The following is a 20569-nucleotide window of genomic DNA, read 5'->3' as shown; positions in this document are numbered from 1 at the left end:
GGCAGAGAGAGAGAGAGAGAGAGAGAGAGAGAGAGGTAGAGAGGTCTTCCACCTGCTGGTTCACTCCCCAGATGGCCACAGTGGCTGGAGCTGCGCCTATCCAAAGCCAGAGATCTCATTGATTTTACCCTTCGCACCCCCGCCACCCCCTAGGTAAAGGCCCATCTCCCTTGGAAACCCACAGGCCTCTTCTCTGTGGAACCCGGCAGCTGCCCGCAGCAGAGAACAGCACTCACTTGCCTCCTCCCTTGTGCCTGGCCCTAGGCTTGGGGGTCTAACTCGTAATCAGCAGTGGGTTTGACTCCTGGAGTAAGGCACTGTGGCAGAGTGTGGAGCGGGGCGTGCCACGTTGCCAGTTCTACCGGGGGTGTGCCGGTCGGTGTAGCCATTGTTGCTCAGGTGACCGCAGCCAGCAGCGGACAGAGGATGCTGGGGACGGCCTGGGCTCCTGCAGCTCCATCAGCGGCGCTGGAGCCGTCGTGGTCCTCGGCTGCTCCCAGGGGTGAACCGAGCCGCTTATCAGAGGCCTTGGCTGTTTACTTCTCTCCAGCGAGTCTGATGAGGATGAGGATGGTGATGAAGGTTGCGCTGTTCGTGCCTTTCAGTGCCAACACTGTTTAGTAGAGAATTTCTCTGATCCTGGAATGCAGCATTTTTGAGGCTCTGATGGGATGGGTAGCTCCTTACTTTTGCAGAATGCATGGCTGCGCTGTGAGTGCTGGGTTGGTGTCACGGGTGTGATTCCACCCCCAGGTGATGTCCGGAATGATATCTATGTGACGCTAGTCCAGGGAGACTTTGATAAAGGAAGCAAGACGACGGCAAAGAACGTCGAGGTCACAGTGTCTGTGTACGATGAGGACGGGAAGCGACTGGAGGTAAGTGTGGTTAGTCAGGGGGCTCTGTGTTACGGCCCCCGGGTCCCGTGCCTGCCACAGCGCCCGCTGCACTCTGCATGGGCACAGCGCCCGCTGCACTCTGCATGGGCACAGCGCCCGCTGCACTCTGCATGGGCACAGCGCCCGCTGCACTCTGCATGGGCACAGCGCCCGCTGCACTCTGCATGGGCACAGCGCCCGCTGCACTCTGCATGGGCACAGCGCCTGCTGCACTCTGCATGGGCACAGCACCTGCTGCACTCTGCATGGGCTGGCCTTCCAGCTCCGGCTGCCCCTTTCCCACCTCACCTCACGGGGTGTGGTGTGCACTGGGTCCCCACGGCGACTGTCTCCGGCCCCTGCGGCCTCGGCTGCCTTCCAGCCCAACTCTGCTCATGGCAGGGTCTCCCCTGCTGCCCAGACGTCCGGCAGTCACGTGAGCAGTGCAGGCAGCATCCTTGTCACCAGTCCTGAGGTCCTGAGCAATCAGTGTGCTCAGGGTCTCCTTGGGGAGCTATGGAAGTGGAGCCGGAGTCTGGGCCTCTGCCCACCACAGTCTGGGCTCTGCCTGTGTCCCACAGGGTGGTGGTGCAGCTCTCCTGCTTCCGTGGTCACAGCAGCCTGCAGGGTCCACTTAGCGGGGTTGGAGGCTGTGGTGATGACCAGAGCAGGTGTCTCTAGGTGGCACCTCAGGACCTGGGACTGGAGGGTGGGCTCTGCTGGGCCCACATGCTGGACAGCAGTGTCCTGGGCTCATTCCGGAGGTTCTGCTGTGCCCTCTGGGGCCTGCTGGCCTTCCTGTGAGTGGCCCTCCTGGAAGCCCAGGGAGTGCTGTCATACCCAGTGGGCTGGGCCAGTTTGGTGTCCATTGGCCGGTACTCACGGGTGGAGGGAGGGAGGGAGAGAAGAGTGACCACCTTCTGTTTGATCTCCTGCCTTACATTCCGGCTTTACTGAGTGAACCGGCCGACTTCCTGCAGCTCCTCATGTTAAAGGGTTAGGGTGAGGATCAGGGGCCCGGGGACTTCGCGGTCCCGTGTCTCGTGGCTGTTGGGTGCTTCCTGTCTGGGAGCAGGGGTCGGGCAGGCTGCCGGAGCCCATGGCGTTTGTGGTAGGTTTGCTGGTGCTGCTGGAGCTCCCGCCCTCTTCCTCCTGGGGAGGGGACGTGTGGGCTCAGATGGGTGCCCTGTCCAGCTCCGTGAGCGCTTACGTGGACTCTGCTTTCTCTCGAAGCACGTGATCTTCCCCGGGGCCGGCGATGAAGCGATTTCAGAGTACAAGTCCGTGATTTACTACCAAGTGAAGCAGCCACGCTGGTTTGAGACCGTTAAGGTATCATTTTCGTGGTCATCTCCTCATGTGGGATTCGTTATGAGCTGCTCATTTGTGTCCCAAGGAAATCCCCCCCCCCCCCGCCCAGCAGCTGCCCTCCCCACGGAGTCGTTCAAGGTCACTGAGCAACCGCTCGGGCATTCCTTGGCCTGTGCTACTCTGACCTCCTTTTGGACGTAAAAATAGGCTGTTCATGGAGACAAATGACAGTGTTTTATAGGCAGCGCTTCCCGCGCTCGTCCTGGGTCTGTTATACGCCAAATAGAGAAGAATGGAGAGGTCAGTGCATGGAGGTTACCGCTGAGCAGATGGGTTCTGTCCAGCGGCCTTGATGCCATGGGTTTTCATAACGCAGTGCACCTGCCACTCTTAAGACAGGAACCTGCGGGAAGCAGGTTGGGGGTGGCCCTGGGATCTGGATGTTGGATGTGGGGATTAGGGAGAATCCTTGCCCACGGGCAGTGTTCTTTCTGCCGCTCTAATGTGAAGACGAGATCACTCTTCTTGCTGCAGCTGTGGGCAGGTCTCACGGCAGCCGCCGAGGGAGGGTAGACACCTCCGTGTTGGGGCTGCAAACAAAAAGAGCGACTTCTAAGAGCAGAATCTCAGCTGCGAGGATTAGGACAGTGAAGGAGGAAGATCCAGCCGTCTCGCAGAGTGGGCTTGGCATTCTTACCTTGTTTGGGTTTTCAAGAGGCATTTTGTGCCAGCGCCGCGGCTCAATAGGCTAATCCTCCGCCTGCGGTGCCGGCACCCCTGGTTCTATTCCCGGTTGGGGCGCCGGATTCTGTCCCGGTTGGGGCGCCGGATTCTGTCCCGGTTGCCCCTCTTCCAGGCCAGCTCTCTGCTGTGGCCAGGGAGTGCAGTGGAGGATGGCCCAAGTGCTTGGGCCCTGCACCTGCATGGGAGACCAGGAGAAGCACCTGGCTCCTGCCTTCGGATCAGCGCGGTGCGCCGGCCGCGGCGGCCATTGGAGGGTGAACCAACGGCAAAGGAAGACCTTTCTCTCTGTCTCTCTCTCTCACTGTCCACTCTGCCTGTCAAAAAAAAAAAAAAAAAAAAAGGCATTTTGCCTTCCTTCTGAAGAACACGTAGGGGATGGAGGTCCTGTGGTGGCCCCGTGGCCCCGTTGCACACAGCTGCTCAGGCCAGCGCTGACCTCCCCTTGTTGGTGTCCGCAGGTGGCCATCCCCATCGAGGACGTGAACCGCAGCCACCTCCGCTTCACCTTCCGCCACAGGTCTTCGCAGGACTGTGAGTCACGGCGTGCTCGCTGCTCGGGTGTTTGCAGGGGGAGACCGGGGGAGGCTCATGGCTGCCCTGCTTCTGGGCTGTTCCAGCACTTAGTTCCTGTGGCACAGCCAGGGCTCGATGCGGGCAGGGTTTCTGCCTCCACCTGTTCCCGGGTGTTCTCTCCTCTCCTGCTTTCAGCAGGTCTCGGAAGTCTTAGTCTTACCTACCACTCCATGCTCTGACTTCCTCGCTCCCGTCTGTGACACTGGTCGGTTCTGTGCTCTCACTTCCTCGCTTCCGTCTGTGACACTGGTCGGTCCTGACACGTGAGCATTTGGCCTAGTGGTGACGCTGCCTCACCCCACAGCTGAGGGCCTGTGTTCGATTCCCGAGTCCACGCCCGACTCCAGCTTCCTGCTAATGTGCGCTCTAGGAGACAGCAGTGGTGGCTCAAGTACTGGGGTCCCTGCCCCCGACCTGGGAGACGTGGGTTAAGCTCCCAGTTCCTGGCTTCTGCCTCCAGCCCAGAAGAGTGGCTGTGAGCTCTTTGTCTTTCCAGCTGTCTCTCTCTGCCATTCAGTTACCATCATCGTCATCATCACCATCATCGTCATCCTAGAAAATCACTGAGCCCCGGCAGAGTACGAAAGCCGATTCTTACGTTCTTTGTCTTGAACTGAGAGCCTCGAGGTGTTTCTGTCTTGGTGGCTCCTGGTGTCTGGGACTGGCGAGGCTTTCCTCATCGATGTTGGTGCAGTGTTGGCTATGATGCCAGCATTCAGGAGGAAATCTCGTATTTGAATCGCTCAGTTTTAAAAACAAGTCACTGTTGATGGCTGCGTCTGTCTCGTCCTGTTTGCGGAACTGATTGCCTGCTGAGAGGCAGCCCTGTGCTGGACGTCGTCCCGGGAGGAAGACCCGGCCCCTGCCCTTCGTGGTCAGTTCCACTCGGCAGCAAGGGCTGACTGTGGTCGTGGGCGCTGCAGGTGCCAGTGGAAGTGGGTGGCCTGTCACTGAGGACCCTGTGGGGCCACACAGTGGGGGCCACGGTCCCTGGCTCCATCTGCTCCTGCACATGCCCAACACCTGACCCTCTTCCCACATCTTGACCTCAGGATGAGGTCAGGGGCGTGGGGACCGCGAGCCACCTGCACCTGCAGGGCCTGGTGTCAGGGCTCTGCAGACGCCCCTGTTGCTGTGCCAGCACTTCTGTATGCCTTGCTATATTATGGTATGGCCTGCCCGGGCCCTCCAAGTGGTTTCCACGTGGTGTGTGGCGTAGAGGGGGGACTGAACACAGGGACCAAGGCTGGTGCAGGAGTGTGGAGCCTGCTGTGCAGGACCCCCGAGAGGCCGGGCCCTGCCATCACTTAGGGGAGAGCCAGGGAGGCGCGGTGCACGAGGCCTGCCGGGCTGGTGTGCCAAGACTGTGGACGTCAGCCTGGCAGGTGGTGGAGGCACTGGCTCTGAAGCAGTGTGGGGTTGGGGTGCAGTGTGGGGCCAGGGGCAGGGTTGGGAGCCTCTGGAGTGTCATCATAGGCCCCGGGAGTCCTCACAGTCCAGGCAGGTCGGGGCCCCAGGGTCACACGGGGTAGGAGAGGTGTGGACGCCAAGGCTGGCCAGCTCGGAAGGCAGTGCTCCAACATCGAATGCTTGTCTTAGAGCCAAATGCAGGTCTGGGTCTCTGACTGGGGGCGGGGGGTGCTCCTGCTGGCTGGAGCTGCAGGGTAAGATAACTCATCGTCAGTGCTGGCCCATGTTCGTGGTTCCTACTTTGTGCCTGCTACCCAGGGGTAGCATCTGTCCTCCCAGGAACTCCCTAGCTTGCAACATTGTGGACATCACTCCCCTTCTTCCCAGTCGTGCAGTCAGCAGAAGAGCTTTGGTTGGTACCCAGGCCGGTGGCCTTCTCGTGGACTCCAGGGCCCTGGGGTGGGTGGCCGGGCCACTCCTATCACCTGGGCTATGTGTAGCACCTGCTGCATACACAGTGGCTGGAGGGTCTCCTGTCGAGCAGGGGTATGAGGTCAGAAGTCATGATACAAGACCCACTTCTGGAATGGCTGTTGGCGTGGGTCGCGTGCCGGGCGGAGCTGTGGTGTAAGCAGAGAGCCAGGGGCTCTGGGCACAGGTGTGTTCTCAGGACGGCTGCAGGGTTTGGCACCTGCGCAAGGGCAATAGCAGGGGCCGGGCATCAGCCAGCACACGCGCGGCCCAAGTGGCTGCAGGGTCCTCTGAGGAGCGGGAGGCTGAGCCAGAGGATGGGCTGGGCCTGCTGCCCACGAGGACACAGGAGGGCGGGTCTCCCAGGGCCCGGGAGGAAGCAGGCGAGGAGAGGCTGCCGGCGTCCACAGCGGGCGCATCTCAGCATCACACTCCCCTTTACAGCCTCATTCCCCTAATTAATAAATTACACTAGGGCAAGAGGGGTATCTTCTCAGCATTTGAATGTTCACAATCCTTGTTTTTCTTGTCAGTTTCAAGTACTCATTACAGACAAGATGCTATCACTCCGCACACCAAGACACATTTGCATAATTAATGAAGTCTCCACGGCCACAGCTTGTGGGTTTTGGAAACATGTTGAGCATCGCAAGTGCAGTGCTGACGGAATCCCAGCTGCCTGCTGCTGGCAGTGACGGCGCTGGGGCCTCTCAGCCGGTCCTGGGTGCAGAGCCCGGGCGTCACAGACAGGGAGAGAGGGCTGAGGCCACCTCGCACCCCTGCTAGCGGACACAAACAAGCTGTGTCTGCCACGGGCTAAGGGACACGTGCACAGCGACTGCTTCTGGGGTGACGTGACAAGGGGACACCTCTCTGGCAACCTGGTGGCAAGTCCACACTTACGGGATAATGTTTTCCATGAGTTCAGGCAGATGTAGGGTTTCCAGGTCCAGCCTGGAATGTGTAGGCTCGGCTGGGTGAGGCTCTGTCCACTCTCAGGAACGTGTGGCCACCTCCTCTGGTTTCTAAGGTTCTGGAAATCGGTTGTCAGAGAAAACCTGTCCACCTTGTAATGCCTGCTAGTGAGTCTGTGGCAAAGCGCAGTCTCGGGCTTGGACGTGAGGATGCCGGTTATCACCAGCGGGTGTGCTGCTTTCATGGCACTTGACGTAGGGTGCCGTCTGTGGACAGTCGTGGCCGCCTGTCCTTCTCGTGGCATCGTGTCTTTATCTGGTGTCAGTGCAAACTGTGGAGGGACTGTTCTTTGCTGTTTCCCGTGCTCTGATAGCTTTGTACCGAGGTGTTTTAGATTTCTAGGACACAGATACCTCACTTGCATTCCTGCCTTTATTTGTCCTTGGTTGCTCATTCATTCACCCTGATTGACCGCATTGTCGAGCTCCTGCCGTGGGCGAGGTACTGCTGGCCGTGAGCAGTGGCGGCATTGACCGACTGGGCTGTGGTTTCAGGCTGGTGGGGCTGGGGGAGCGGTCGGGTGTGCATTTTGTGCCCTGACTCACGGAGGATGTTGTGTGGTGCTTCTCTCCCTGACGTGCGTCCTTCATCTCTAAAAGGAGGATTTTCAGTCTGGAGTTCCAGAGCTGTTTTCTGGCGCTGGAGCAGGTTGCCCCCTGAGGAGCTCATGGTGCATCTGGGTCCTCAGCCCACCCGGCTCCGCTGCCTGCCTGGGACCCTCACCTGTCCCCCTCGCGTGTCCCCATGGGAGCCAGGCCCTTTGGGGCAGGGCTCTGCGTTTGGCCAGCTCTCTTCTGAGAACTCTTTCCTGCCCATCTGGGTGCATGGCCCGCGTTCCCTCCATCGCCCCTTGCGAACCACCCAGTTTTGCTTCTTTATTGCCTGTTAGGATTTGTTTGGCCATCCCCCCCGCCTCCCCAACTAGCACAGATACTTACTGAGCCTGTTGTATGCCAGGCACTCTTTCATGCACTGGGAGATGGCAGCCAAACAACAGCCAAGCGCCTTTACATCCCAGGGTCAATAAATACCAACAAGTGTGTGTGTGTGTGTGTGTGTGTGTGTGTGTGTCACATACACAATCTGGCAATCACTGGTGTGTGTGTCTGTCTCACACATGCAATCTGGCAATCACTGGTGTGTGTGTGTGTGTGTGTGTATCATACACACAATCTGGCTGTCACCTGTGTGTGTGTGTGTGTGCCTCTCACAAGCATTGTCTGGCCATCACCAGGGTGCTGAGTGAAGGGACATCGTGTGTCAGACAGCGTGCGGTCACTCTGTGGAGGGGGTGACATTTCAGCAGACCTGGGACGGAGGGAGGCACGAGCCCTGTGTGCAGCTGTCTGCTCTTCCTTGCTCCAGGGAACAGTTTCACACTCCGCCCTTCAGTCCTGTAGTGTTTCTGAGTAGATGTTGGCGATAGGGAGCTACTTGATTCTTCTGTGTCGATAAGCAGGGATCCCTCTTGGTGTGATGTGCCCCTCCCTGCCCCTGGTATTAGCCAGGACCTCGTGTACCAGACCCTGCTCATTTCTGTGGCCCGTGGGTGCCTGTGTTGAAACTGCTGTTGGGGCTGGTGCTGCGGCTCACTAGGCTAATCCTCCACCTTGCGGCGCCGGCACACCGGGTTCTAGTCCCGGTTGGGGTGCCGGATTCTGTCCCGGTTACCCCTCTTCCAGGCCAGCTCTCTGCTGTGGCCCAGGAAGGCAGTGGAGGATGGCCCAAGTGCTTGGGCCCTGCACCCACATGGGAGACCAGGAGAAGTACCTGGCTCCTGCCATCGGATCAGCGCGGTACGCCGGCTGCAGTGCGCTGGCCGCGGCGGCCATTGGAGGGTGAACCAACGGCAAAGGAAGACCTTTCTCTCTGTCTCTCTCTCAATGTCCACTCTGCCTGTCAAAAAAAAAGAAAAAAAAAAAAAGAAAAAAAAAAGAAAACAAAAGAAAAAGAAAAAAAAGAAAGAAACTGCTGTCGGGACAGGTGCAGTGGGGAATTAGGCTAAGCCTCCACCTGCGTCACTGGCATGCCATTTGGACGCTGGTTTGAGTCCCACCTGCTCCACTTCCAATCCAGCTCCTGGCTAATGGCCTGGGAAAGCAGTAGCAGATGGCCCGAGTGCTTGAGCCCCCGCACCCACGTGGGAGACCCAGAGGAAGCTCCTGGCTCCTGGCTTCAGATCAGCCCAGCCCCGGCCATTGCAGCCATTTGGGGAGTGAACAAGTGGATGGCAGATCTTTTTCTCCGTCTCTCCCTCTCTCTCTAACTCTGCCTCTCAAATATATAAATAAAATCTTACAAAAAAGAAGAAAAGGCACTGCTGCCGCCGTCCTCTCCGTTGCTCTCGTGTCCGTTACGGCCGTCTGCTGCCCGTTCCTCTGCCACGCCGTCCTGCTCTTCTCGACTTTCGTGTTTCTTCCTGAAGTCAGTTTTCAAATTCCGTGAAAATGCGTTTCCATGGAATTCCTGTTGGGATTGCTCTGAGTCCACGGGTTTATTGGGGGCACCCGGTCCCTTTGTGGGAGGGGTCTGTGTGCTGATGAGCATTGCCCATGGGTTTCCATGGTTTCAACATCTGTCGATGCCGTTTTGTCGTTGTTTTTGTCGAGGTGGACTTTGGAGCGTGTCGCGTGCCGTTTGGTCGCGATCGTCGTTGAAGGTGATCACTGGTTTTTGTTGCAGCCAAGGATAAATCCGAGAAGATCTTCGCCCTGGCGTTTGTGAAACTCATGCGGTATGACGGAACCACGCTGAGAGACGGGGAGCACGACCTCATCGTCTACAAGGTGCGCGGCTCCGCTGCAGGGCCATCGCCACCTCTCAGTGTCGCCACCCTCCTGGGCCTTCCCTGAGCTCTGCTGTCCTGTCACTGTGAGGTGCAGCTGGCTACAGTGTGAATACACATTGCTGGTGACCAGCCCTTTGGCTGTTCCTAATGAGAAAAGAGGATATCCATCCACGCATTAGATAGCCTGTGAAAATGTCGTAGACATGAATTACCTACAGAAATAAGGGGAATTATTGAAACACTTAATGGAGCACAATATAAGAAGTGGCTATAGGGTCTGGCACTGTGACTCCGTGGCTTAAGCTGCTGTTTGCAGCGTCGGCATCCCATAATAGAGTTCTGGTTTGTGTCTTGGCTGCTCTTCTGCCTACCCAGCTCCCTGCTAATGCATCCGGGAGGGCAGCAGATGATGGCCCAAGTACTTGGGCCCCTGCCGTTTAAGTAGGACACCCAGGTGGAGTGCAGGTTCCTGACTTTGACCTGACCCAACCCTGGCTGTTGCAGCCATTTGAGGAGTCAACCAGTGAATGGAAGATCCTTCTCTCTCTCTGTCTCTCCATGTGTCTCTGTTCCTCTGCTTTTTAAATCAGTCAATCAATCAATCAATCAGTAAAACGGTGGTTAAAATGATGCAGCGTGTGGAATCGTATCTTTGCGACTGGGTCTGACACATCACCGGTCTAAACCCACAGGCCGAGGCCAAGAAACTGGAAGATGCTGCAACCTACTTGAGTCTGCCCTCCACGAAAGCAGAGTTGGAAGAGAAGGGCCACGCGGTCACGGGCAAGAGCCTGCAGAGCCTCGGCAGCTGCACCATCAGCAAGGACTCCTTCCAGATCTCCACCCTGGTGTGCTCAACCAAGCTGACGCAGAACGGTGAGTTTGGGAGTCAGAGCACACTCACCCCAGCGTTCCTGTCCGTCAGCCTTGTCCTGTCTGTGCTCTGGGCAGGTTGAGGCACCTGTGCAGGTGCCTGAAGGACACCCGTTCCTCATTTGTGGCGTCTCTCTGGAGTGACCTGTGGGGGTGTCCATCGGTGGACTAGTGAGAGGGGTGGCTCCCATCATAAACTGAGCTTCCCACCTGTGGTTTGGCCTAAGGTCTAACCTTACAGGAGAATAAGGCCATGGGGTTATACTCCTTAAAATACTTTTTGGCCAAAGGAGGGTAGTGTGGCTGAAGGGAAAATGCAGGAGATTTTTTTTTTTTAAGATTTCTTTTTTTACTTGAAAGAGTTACACAGAGAGAAGAGAAGTAGAGAGAGAGAGAGAGAGAGAGTCTTCTGTCTGCTGGTTCACCCCCGAATTGGCCGCAAGGCCTGAGCTCCACTGATCCGCAGTCAGGAGCCAGGAGCTTCCTGCAGATCTCCCATGTGGCTGCAGGGGCCCAAGGACTTGGCCATCTTCTACTGCTTTTCCAGGCCATAGCAGAGAGCTGGATGGGAAGTGGAGCAGACGGGACCTGAACCGGCACCCATGTGGGATGCCGGCGCTGCAGCTAGCAGTTTTACCTGCTGTGCTACAGCGCATGAGTTTTGGAGTCGGATCTGAGACCTGGGCTTGAACCCTAGCCCTGTGATAACCCTGGGAGTGACCTTGACCGCCTTCATTTCTGAACCCTGTTTTCCTTGACTGCAGACAGGGGCCCAGCGTCCGCCTCCCTGGGCTTTGTGAGGGCTTCAGGGAGGGCAGGGTGCCAGGGGCCCGCCTCTCCATGTCCTCCCTCTCTCAGCTGCTGTTGAGATAATTCCCAGTTATCTCCCCTTTGGAAAGTTGGTTGAATAATATTTTTCTAGCCTCCCTCGTGGTGTGAGATAAGCACCCCTTGCAGATTTCTTCACATCATGGCCGGGACTTAACACAGCAGAGCCGGCTCCAGCAGCCGCCTAGCGCCCCAGGCTGCCGCTGGCCCGCCTGCCCTCCACCCCCACCTGCTGCCTCCCGGCGACGGCGCTGTCCGGCCAGGAGACTTTCTTCCCCAGCTGTGTCTGGAGGTGGTGGGGGCGCCTGTACACAGTCCTGCATTTAACACTTGCATCTCCCAAACCCCACTGGATCACAGCTGTGCAGAGCGACATTGCGCTGTTTTTAAATTGAGCTTCAACACCCAGCTTTTGTCTTCCTCACTGCCCGATATGAATTTTGATTATCAGTGCGTGTTGCCATCAAGAGTTATGTGTCTGGAGATTGTCCAGAAACCATGGCAGCAGTTTTGGGTTTGCCCGAGGGACAATCATTGGTTCGGCTTTAACAGGTTGAATACAGGGCAGGAGGAAATTCATCATTCGTGGTGGGTGTGTAGGTGCCCTGGGCTGGGCGGTCCTGAAGCGTTTCCCTCTGTTCCACATCGGACGAGGCAGGCTTTCCTGCGAGAGTGAGACGCTGCTTGCTGGGCGGTTGTCAATCACGCAGACCTTTACTGCTGTCACATCCATCTGGATACAGACGCTCTAAGGCCGCCTGGCCACACATGGTTACAACAGCCTTAAGGCCACCTGGGTCCAGATGCGAAAGGCCACTCAGACACTTTCCCTGCTGTTGCCTGATGATTCTGTGTTGCCTGGGGCATGCATGACGGGTGCTGGCTGGTGGGTGTGTCTCTGTCTCCATGAGCAAAAGCAAAGCCTTACCAGGGGATTGCGTCTGTGGCTGTATGGGGACGGAGAGTAGCGGGTGCTTGGGGAGTTTGCGAGTTTAGTGCTCAGGGAACGTAGGGCCAGCAGGTGGGCTCTGGTTTGGGACCGGTTTCTGGAAAGGACGCCCAGCATGGCAGAGGTCACCCTCTGCATGTGGCCCAGGAGTTCCAGCCACCTGGCAGTGCTCAGCACTGGGGCCTTGTTAACCCAGGGCGAGGTAACCTGTTCAGTGGTCACCTCCCCGGCTCTGGGCACTGGGTGCTGGGTGTACAGGAGCTGCTGCCTGCTGTGTTTCACTCTGTAGGAAGCCCACCGTCTGGTGCACGGGGTGTGTTCTGAAAGCATGTCTGGGAACTGTTCTCTGGAACTTGGACAGATTTTCCCCTCCAGTGTTTGGAGTAGCACAGAATCCTACTTAACCCACCTATCCCTGGAGAAGAGGACTCGGGGGTTGAAGTCAAACCCTCTCTTCACCTTGCAGTGCTTGGAGTCTCACGGGCAGCCGGGTAATCCCCTCCCTGGGACTGAGCCTCGCTGTTGCTGGGCAACGGGCACAGCCGCTGTGATGCTGCCAGCGAGGAGGGGGTGGGGCTTTGGCTTTCTCAGCAGCCGTGAGGCCTCTCTGCGGGCTGGCGGCCTGTCAGGTGGCTACCGATGGAGACGCCCCAGCTGCCCCCTGAATGTTGCGTCTCAGACTCTCATCAGAGGGACGCCATCATTTGTTGCCATGAGGTCCCCTTACTTAGGCAAAAGCAGCGGCTGAATTATTCATCGAGGTTTGCATTACACTTCTGTGTCGTCAGCATTCTGCTGGATGCTATGGGGGCTACGGAGAGAGGTCCAAGCCAGCGTCCTCTTCCCAGGGGACTTGACGTGCGATCAGAGGGAAAGGAGGCACCAAGCGAAAGATGGTTAAGCCATGGGCCAGTGGCGGTGCTTCCCTGGGGGTGAGGGCAGGGGAGGGAGGACAGCTTCTGTCTGGGGAGCCTCGAGACTGGGCCGGCTGTGTGCTGCCCCTCCTCCTGGGTGGCCCTATCCTGATGTGCCCAGACATACCTCTCTCAGGGTGACAGTTACAGAGGTCACATCCAGGGGCTGCCAGTTTGGACCTGGTGGCATCGATTATTAATGAGGCACCGGTTCTTCTGAGATGGGTGTCTCCCCAGCCCTGGGACCAGGAGCGGAGCCTTCGCCATCTCTTTGCTTCCAGTTAGAGTGAAGACCTCTGGCCTCCACGGGGACTGGGGAGAGCCCCCATTCCCAGGTCGTCCTTGCAGTGTCTGCTGCTCTTAGTGCTTCGTGCTGCGCACTCCTGTCTGTCACAGCGTTTAGTCCTTGTCGCAACCCTGTGCTGTGGGCAGCACTGTACCCATTGTGCAGAGAAGAATACTGAGTGAAGCCACTCGTCCGAAGTCTGGAGTGAGCCGGCTGGCTTGGAAGCTTTACTCACTCTTAACATCCCACACTTCTGTGCGCTGTTCCCTTTTGTTAAAACTCCTCTTGCTAGCGATACTTGGGGGTGAGGTCAGATAAATGGAAACGCATGCTTTGTTGTTCATTACATGTATGCTTTGTGTCCTCGTGTGTTTGATCTTGTAATAGGTGTGCACCAAACTTCTCCCCATAGCAAAGTCATATTTTCTTTTTTTTTTTTTTACTTTTTTTTTTTTTTTTGACAGGCAGAGTGGACAGTGAGAGAGAGAGACAGAGAGAAAGGTCTTCCTTTGCCGTTGGTTCACCCTCCAATGGCTGCCGCGGCCGGCGCGCTGCGGCCGGCGCACCGCGCTGATCCGATGGCAGGAGCCAGGAGCCAGGTGCTTTTCCTGGTCTCCCATGGGGTGCAGGGCCCAAGCACCTGGGCCATCCTCCACTGCACTCCCGGGCCACAGCAGAGAGCTGGCCTGGAAGAGGGGCAACCGGGACAGAATCCGGCGCCCCGACCAGGACTAGAACCCGGTGTGCCGGTGCCGCAAGGCGGAGGATTAGCCTAGTGAGCCACGGCGCCGGCCGCAAAGTCATATTTTCAGTATTAGCGAGGGTTTTATCTCTCCACATATGTGAAGAGAGAGAGAGAGGACATGAATGCTGCCCTTTGCCCTGCGTCACATCCAGGGGCTGCCAGTTTGGACCTGGTGGCATCGGTTATTAATGCAGCTCCAGGACTGAGGCGCGCGGGCCAGCAGAGGCGGGGCCTGGGCCAGGACGAACCTGAGAGCTGGGACTTGGGCCAGGGTTTTCACGTGGGTGGCAGGGACCCAATTCCGTGAGTCATCATCTCTCTCTGGTTTTTTTTTTTTTTTTTTTTCCTCCAAGATTTATTTATTTATTTGAAAGTCAGAGTTACACACAGAGAAAAGGAGTGGTAGAGAGAGAAGTCTTCCATCCGCTGGTTCACTCCCCAATAGGCTGCGATGGCTGGAGCTTCTTCCAGGTCTCCCACGTGGGTGCAGGGGCCCAAGGACTTGGGCATCTTCTACTGATTTCCCAGGCCACAGCAGAGAGCTGGATGGAAAGTGAAGTAGCCGGGACTTGAACAGGTGCCCATAGGGGACGCCGGCACCGCAGGCTGAGGCTTTACCTGCTACGCCACAGCACCGGCCCCAAGCCATCATCTCTTACCTCCCAGGATCTGCATTAGCAGGAAGGGGAAATCGGGAGCAGAGCCAGAGTCGAAGCCAGGCACTCCGATATGGGATGTGAGCATCCTAACCACCAGGCCAGTCTGCACTCCCCTCCCATTTCTGGGGTTGCAGTTTCCACAGCTGCTCCAGATGCTTACTGCCACTTCCATGTTTTTCGAGGACTGGGATATTCGTGTAACTTCATGGGACAACGTGCAGCTGCTTGTCCTTTCCTGGAGAGGTCTTGGCTTTGTCTGCTGCCCTAAAGAACATCCCAGTGCCCTAAACCAAGTGATTTCTGGACACTGCCTTCCGCAAACAGCCTTTAAACTGATTGTGTTTGGTCCTTAATTTTCCTGTTGGAAAAAGCAGCAGACGAAGGTACGGAAGAACAGCAGTGAGCCACGGAAGCCCAGACCTGGGCAGGAGGAAGCCCGGGCAGGGGTGGGCTCAGCTGTCCAGGCGTCCTGTGGCTGCAGAAGTGTCCCCTGGGAGGAGTGTTCCCTGCAGGACTGACTTCCTGAGGGGTCAGTTTATGTTAGTTAGTTTGTAATATTTTACGTAAAACATAATGAAGTGTTGCTCCTGAGCTGGCAGAGCCCCCGGGGTAGAAAGGGGGCGGGCATGCCTGTGAGGGTGAGCTCGGCTCCGGGCCCGGCCGTGCTCTGCACCTGCCTGCATGAAGGTGAACTCGTCCTTTCTTAGCGGTTCCCGAATGCCTTCTTGAAGCCTCTCCCTGGCAATTGTTTCATGGGAAAGCCGTTGAAATGGATGAATTCAGCTGCACCAGGTGTTAATTCTGTTGCTACAAAGTAATGACATGTTTCGCAGGTGAAGCTTTCAAGATAAGGTTGATTTTTGTGGTCAAGGGCTTTTAGCGAGAACCTCACGCGATGCCGATGCCGATGCCGATGCCGGAGCAGAGGAGCCCGGGAGCTGGCAGCCGGCGCTGACTTCTCTTCTCTGCTTCCAGTGGACCTCCTGGGGCTTCTGAAGTGGCGTTCGAACACCAGCCTGCTGCAGCAGAACCTGAGGCAGCTGATGAAAGTCGACGGTGGTGAAGTGGTCAAGGTAGCCCGGGGCCCAGAGGGACGTCGTGCCTTGAACTTTATTTTCTTTGCATGTATTAACAGGTGCAGGCTCCAAAACTCAGAGGTCCGTAGGACCCTGGCTATTATCCTTAAACAAATAGTCACCCACCCCTCTGCATGGACAGGGCATTCCTTGGGTTCTGGCTGTGGGGATGACTTTGGGTTCTGGTCTTTTTTTTTTTTTTTTTTTTTTTAAATAATGAATTTATTTGGAAGGCAGCATGACACACAGAGAGAGGTCTTCATCTACTGTTTCATTCCCCAAATGGCCACAATGGCTACTGCTGGGGCTGGGGCTGGGCCAGGCTGAATCCAAGGTCCTAGAACTCTATCTGGGTCTTCCACATGGATGGCAGGGGCCCAGGCACTGCCTCCCTAGGCACAGGACTGGCTCTCCTGGCATCGCAGGTTGTGACTTAGCCTCTGTGCCACACTACCAGCCCCCAGCTCCTCTTCAGATGGTTCCTGGCTGCAGGTGACTCTGGTTAAGCAACATCTTTAAACCTGTGCCGTAGGTAGAAGACAGCAGTGCCTGGAAGGGGTGTGGGATACATGGGAAGTATCCAGTGAGTTCCGTGGCTTTGACATGACCATCTGGCTGTCATTGTCCGTAACTCTAGCTCTACCCAAAGCCTCTACAAATCTGGGCTGTGCTAGGTCACAGCACAGGGAGTCTTGGCTTGGCCATTCTCTCTGCATGACTCACTCTTGGTCTTGCCCATGGCTGGCTCTGAAGAAATGTCTGTTGTATCATTCATTCAAGGTCTCTCGACCTCCATGTCTTCATCTGTGGGCCAGGGCAGTGGACAGGGTCAGCTGAGACAGCTTCGAGCCGTCAGAGTGTGCACTTCCTTCTTCTGTAGTCAGCTGTCCCTTGAGTTTCTCCCTTGGGCTTGAACCTTCTGCCCTCTCGTGGGCCCCGTGCAGCCTGCCTGGTGTGTTGGTGTGTTCCCGCTGGGCCAGCCAGGTGTGCGTGTGTCTCTGCTTCTGTTCCTCACCCTCTGAGAGCTGCCGCAGAAAGGGGCTCCCTCATCTCTGCAAAATTAATTACTCAAAATGGCTTCGTTACCCAGACGTGTGCTTGACTTCAGTGTAAATTAATTTGCTTGTGGGCCTTCCTAGAAGGCTGGCCTCGTCATTGAGACCAGTCTCAAGACTGTAATCATCTTTTCTGTGCTGCTCTTCTCCTGGTGGCTCGGACAATGTTAATTGCCTTTTAAACTTCTGTAAATTCCCCAATTCAGTTGGCAACTGAATGAACAGGTGAACGCACTTTGGAAGACACCAGTGACGAGTCTTGTCCTCTCTCATTCCGAAGTCGCTGGATCACTTTGGGAAGGCGTGCGTTCCTGTTGACCCGCTGTCACACTTACCCAGAGAACTCTGGAATCACCGTGTCCCCTACTCCTCGAACCTGGCATCTTACCACATCCTCTTTTTCATCCCTGGAAATGATTCTCACATCTGTCCCTCCTTTCTGTGTCCACTGCCGCCGCCTGGGGCCTGGGTGACCTGGGTGCCCTGTTCCTAGGGTGCCTCCCTGTCTTCTTACCTTTGTCAGTACCTCCTGCCTGCTCTGTGTGCCTAGGGAGTGCACTGATGTGGCTAAGGCTGCTCAGCTGGTCCTGGTGAGCCAGGACTTGGGCGATCCCTAGCCTGTACGGAGCCCCTTTTCTCTCCGAGTATTTAAGGACAATATTTAAGGACATTTTTCCAGAACCTTCTTTCTGCACAGTTCTAACTGGTAATGACTGAAGGCATTGCTTGATAAACTGGGAAAAGTATTTGCATAATTAGTCCAAGGTGGGGCTTTCGATGGAGATGCGAAGTGAAGTGGTTCCCTCCTCTACTGGATGAGAGCGTGGAGTATGGAAGGAGCCCCCTCCTGGCTTTGTGGGAGGGGTCTCTGTGCAGGTGCTCAGCCCTGCACCTGCCGTTCTACAGCCCTGTGGAGGAGGCTCTGGCTATCCGCAGCTCCCTCTGGGTGGGGCCGTTGGGCCTACCCCAGGGCCTCTGTGTGAGCCATGCCCACGACAGTCCAGGGCTTGGCTCCACAGAGCCAGTTGGCAGGAACATCCGGCTGTTAGCAGATGGCATCAGGTTTCGATCTTTGCAAATATTTTCCAACCTGGAAATGGTGGAAGTGGGGCCAAATCCAGGAGGTGGTGCAGATCTAGATGAGATGGAGTGGATGAAGCCCTCGGTCACGTCACCTGACGCTCTGTATGTGACATTTTTGGCTGTAGCATGCTGGAACGCAGGGAGGGTTTTGACACATGGGAGATCTGAAAGGCGTTCGTGGCTGGTGCCGGTTCCATGGCAAAGCCGGAGCGGAGGGAGCCACAGGGCTTTGTGAGCAGGTTCCCAGCCGCAGGGCTGTGTTGGTGGTATGAGGTCCATGTGGGGACAGGGGCACCGCTGGCAGCTTCAGCCAGGCCTCTGACATCTTTGCTGTGTGGCCGCGTCACCCACTCCTCGCTGGATTGCAATTCACATATAGACTGAGCATCCCTCATGCAAAAATAGAAAATGCCACCAAACGGGAGACCTCCCGAGTGCCCACGAGATGGGTACGGTGGAACTGAGAGTGTCGTGTGACGTCATGTCCAGGCTGAGTGTGCAAGGTGTCCCTGAGATGTAAAGGATTTCACGTGGGGACCTGGGTCCCCTCCCCGAGGTGTCTCACGATGCACACGCACACTGCAGGATCAGAGACCAGTGAAAGTGAAAATCACGCTGGTCCCACGTGTTTCGCTTGAGGGGCCTGGACGGGCACCGTATAGTGTACCCTTTACTCGGTGCAGGTCGGGAGATTTTACCACACTCACAGGTGGCTCAGCCACCAGCTGTGATGTCAGACTTCTCGTCATCCCCAAAGAAAGCCCAGGCCGAGCAGTGGTCAGTTGCACTGTTCTGCAGCCTCTCGTCTGCGTCCTGTCTCTGCAGTTTACCTGCTGAGGATATTGGATGCAGGGCGGTCGTCTGTGCGTGGTCTTCGCTGTCTGCCTCCCGTCACTTAGCCTGCTGTTGGCATCCGTGCTGCGGCTTGATTCAGCTCTTCACTGCTTTGTGCACCTGGATCATACTCCAGGCTGTAGATGCAGGGCCTGTAGGAAGTTCATGAAATGAAATGATAAGTTTATTTTGGTGCCAAAAGTTTTGAAATCTGTGAGTGGTTTTGTCATAAAACACTTCTTTTTAAAGATTTATTTTGTTGATTTGAAAGGCAGAGTTACAGAGAAAGAGAGCAAGGGAAGAGAGAGAAAGAGAGAGAGAGAGAGCAAGAGAGCAAGAGAGATATCTTCTTTCTATTGGCTCACTCCTCAAATGGCTGCAGTGGTCAGGGCTGGGCCAGGCTGAAGCCAGGAGCCAGGAGCTTCATCCAGGTCTCCCATGCGGGTGCAGGGGCCCAAGCACTTGGGTCGCCCTCCACTGCTTTAGGTGCATTAGCAGGGAGCTGGGTCAGAACTGGAGCAGCTGGGACTTGATCCAGTGCCTGTGTAGGATGCTGGCGTCACAGGCAGTGACTTAACCTGCTGTCCCCCAACACCGGCCCGCGAAGCACTTTTAATACGTCTTTTGATGATGCTTTATGTGCGTGGATTTCAGTTTTTTTGCCCCAGTGGACTTTTAGAAATATCTTCATAGACCACAGTGTTTTTATCCCTCAATGGATGAATATTCGTGGTTTTTGTGCTGCATTTTGGTAATAAGTAGGCATGATGGCTGCCGTTCACGTTTGCGTCCATGTTGCTGTGTGGACATGGTTATTCCTTCTCTTGAGTGAATGTGTTGAGTCACAAAGTGAGTCTCTGCCTTTCGGAGGAGCCCCCGCCTGTTTTCCAGGGCCGTTGAGCCGTGCCTGCTTCTCCCAGCAGCGAGTTCACCAGGCTGCCGCTGCTGCCCGCCCTCGCCTGCACTTGCTGTTGTCCTTTCAGTCATGGCCACTGCAGTGGGTGGGAAGTGTCACTCCCTGTGGGTCCGTTTGGGTCCCAGCGGCTCCGGACGTCCCTTCCTGCATTGCACCTGCTCTCGAACTCTCCAGCTACCAGCGATCTCAGTTCTTCCAATGCAGTCTTCTCCGTTCCCCTCAGGCTCGTTTCAGGAGAGGAAGGCCGTGCACTGGGGGCCGAAGTCTGGAGTGACGTGACTCTGAAGTCACCTGCTGCTTTTTTAATTAAGTCAGTCTTTGTGGTTGCATCTATTTGACAAGTCCTAGCAGACGATACAAGCAGTTTGTGAGTTTCTGTAGAGTCAAGTCAGCTCTTGGTGGCACACTGCCATGCACCCCGTTTCAGAGTTACACTCCTCTTCCATCCCTGGGTGGTCGGTAGGAGGTCCCTTGTTGGACTCAGCTGGAAGCTTCCCCATGGGTGCCTCCTGCCTGCTCACTGGCTCCAGCCCCGCACCCGGGGAAAACAGGAGGAGGCCACTCTGGTCTTCCCCAGGAGCCCTCTGCTCTCTGTCCCTATGCTCTGAAGAGCAGCAAGTGGGGTGGGAAGGATCTCCGGGAGGGAGAGGAGGGTTTCTCTCTGCTGGGGCAGAGGGTGTGCTGCACTCAGGCTGGCCTTTCTTTGTTGGGAATGCAGTCATCCAGCGTTTGTGTCGTGTGTCTGATGCCGGGAGAGCACCCCAGAACTTCAGGTCTTTATAGGCAGCCGTGGGGGCCGTGGGCACCTGGGGTATTGCCAGCGAGGACCCTTACTGTGATCTGGGGGAGGCCAGCGCGTGGGCTTTGCTGACTGACCTGTGTGTGCTCAGTTCCTGCAGGACACCCTGGATGCCCTGTTCAACATCATGATGGAGAACTCGGAGAGCGAGACTTTTGATACGCTCGTGTTTGATGCGCTGGTGAGAGCCCTGTCCCTTTCATCTGCTCTGATAGGAGCTGCTCTTTCAAGCTGCAGCCTTTGAAGCCTGGGAGGGGATTCAGCACAGTGACCTTGAAAGGCTTTTCCGTCGTAAATGGGATCCTCGGAGCTGAGTGGGAGAGGTAGAAGTTGCCTTCCCATGTAACACTGTGCTGAGGCGAATGTCATTCTGGGATGAGAAGACCCAGGGGCCAGCCTCCA

The 20569-nt window shown here is 56.4% G+C and overlaps 1 protein-coding gene across 2 annotated transcripts in view; it reads left to right on the top strand.

Moving 5' to 3' along the window:
- DOCK1 (dedicator of cytokinesis 1) overlaps positions 1-20569 on the top strand; it is a 494355-nt gene that overhangs the window by 97895 nt on the left and 375891 nt on the right. For both annotated transcript variants that reach the window (XM_051833503.2, XM_008274844.4), the window contains exons 14-20: positions 754-878; positions 2112-2210; positions 3392-3464; positions 9045-9148; positions 9843-10026; positions 15380-15477; positions 20259-20348. In XM_051833503.2, the coding sequence (XP_051689463.2) occupies positions 754-878; positions 2112-2210; positions 3392-3464; positions 9045-9148; positions 9843-10026; positions 15380-15477; positions 20259-20348 (773 nt within the window). The remainder of the gene's footprint in view (positions 1-753; positions 879-2111; positions 2211-3391; positions 3465-9044; positions 9149-9842; positions 10027-15379; positions 15478-20258; positions 20349-20569) is intronic.

Source organism: Oryctolagus cuniculus, chromosome 15, assembly GCF_964237555.1.
Source record: "Oryctolagus cuniculus chromosome 15, mOryCun1.1, whole genome shotgun sequence".
In the NCBI taxonomy this organism is placed as follows: domain Eukaryota; kingdom Metazoa; phylum Chordata; class Mammalia; order Lagomorpha; family Leporidae; genus Oryctolagus; species Oryctolagus cuniculus.
Note: the sequence above shows the minus strand (reverse complement) of the source record. Positions and strands in the feature narration are given on the sequence as shown.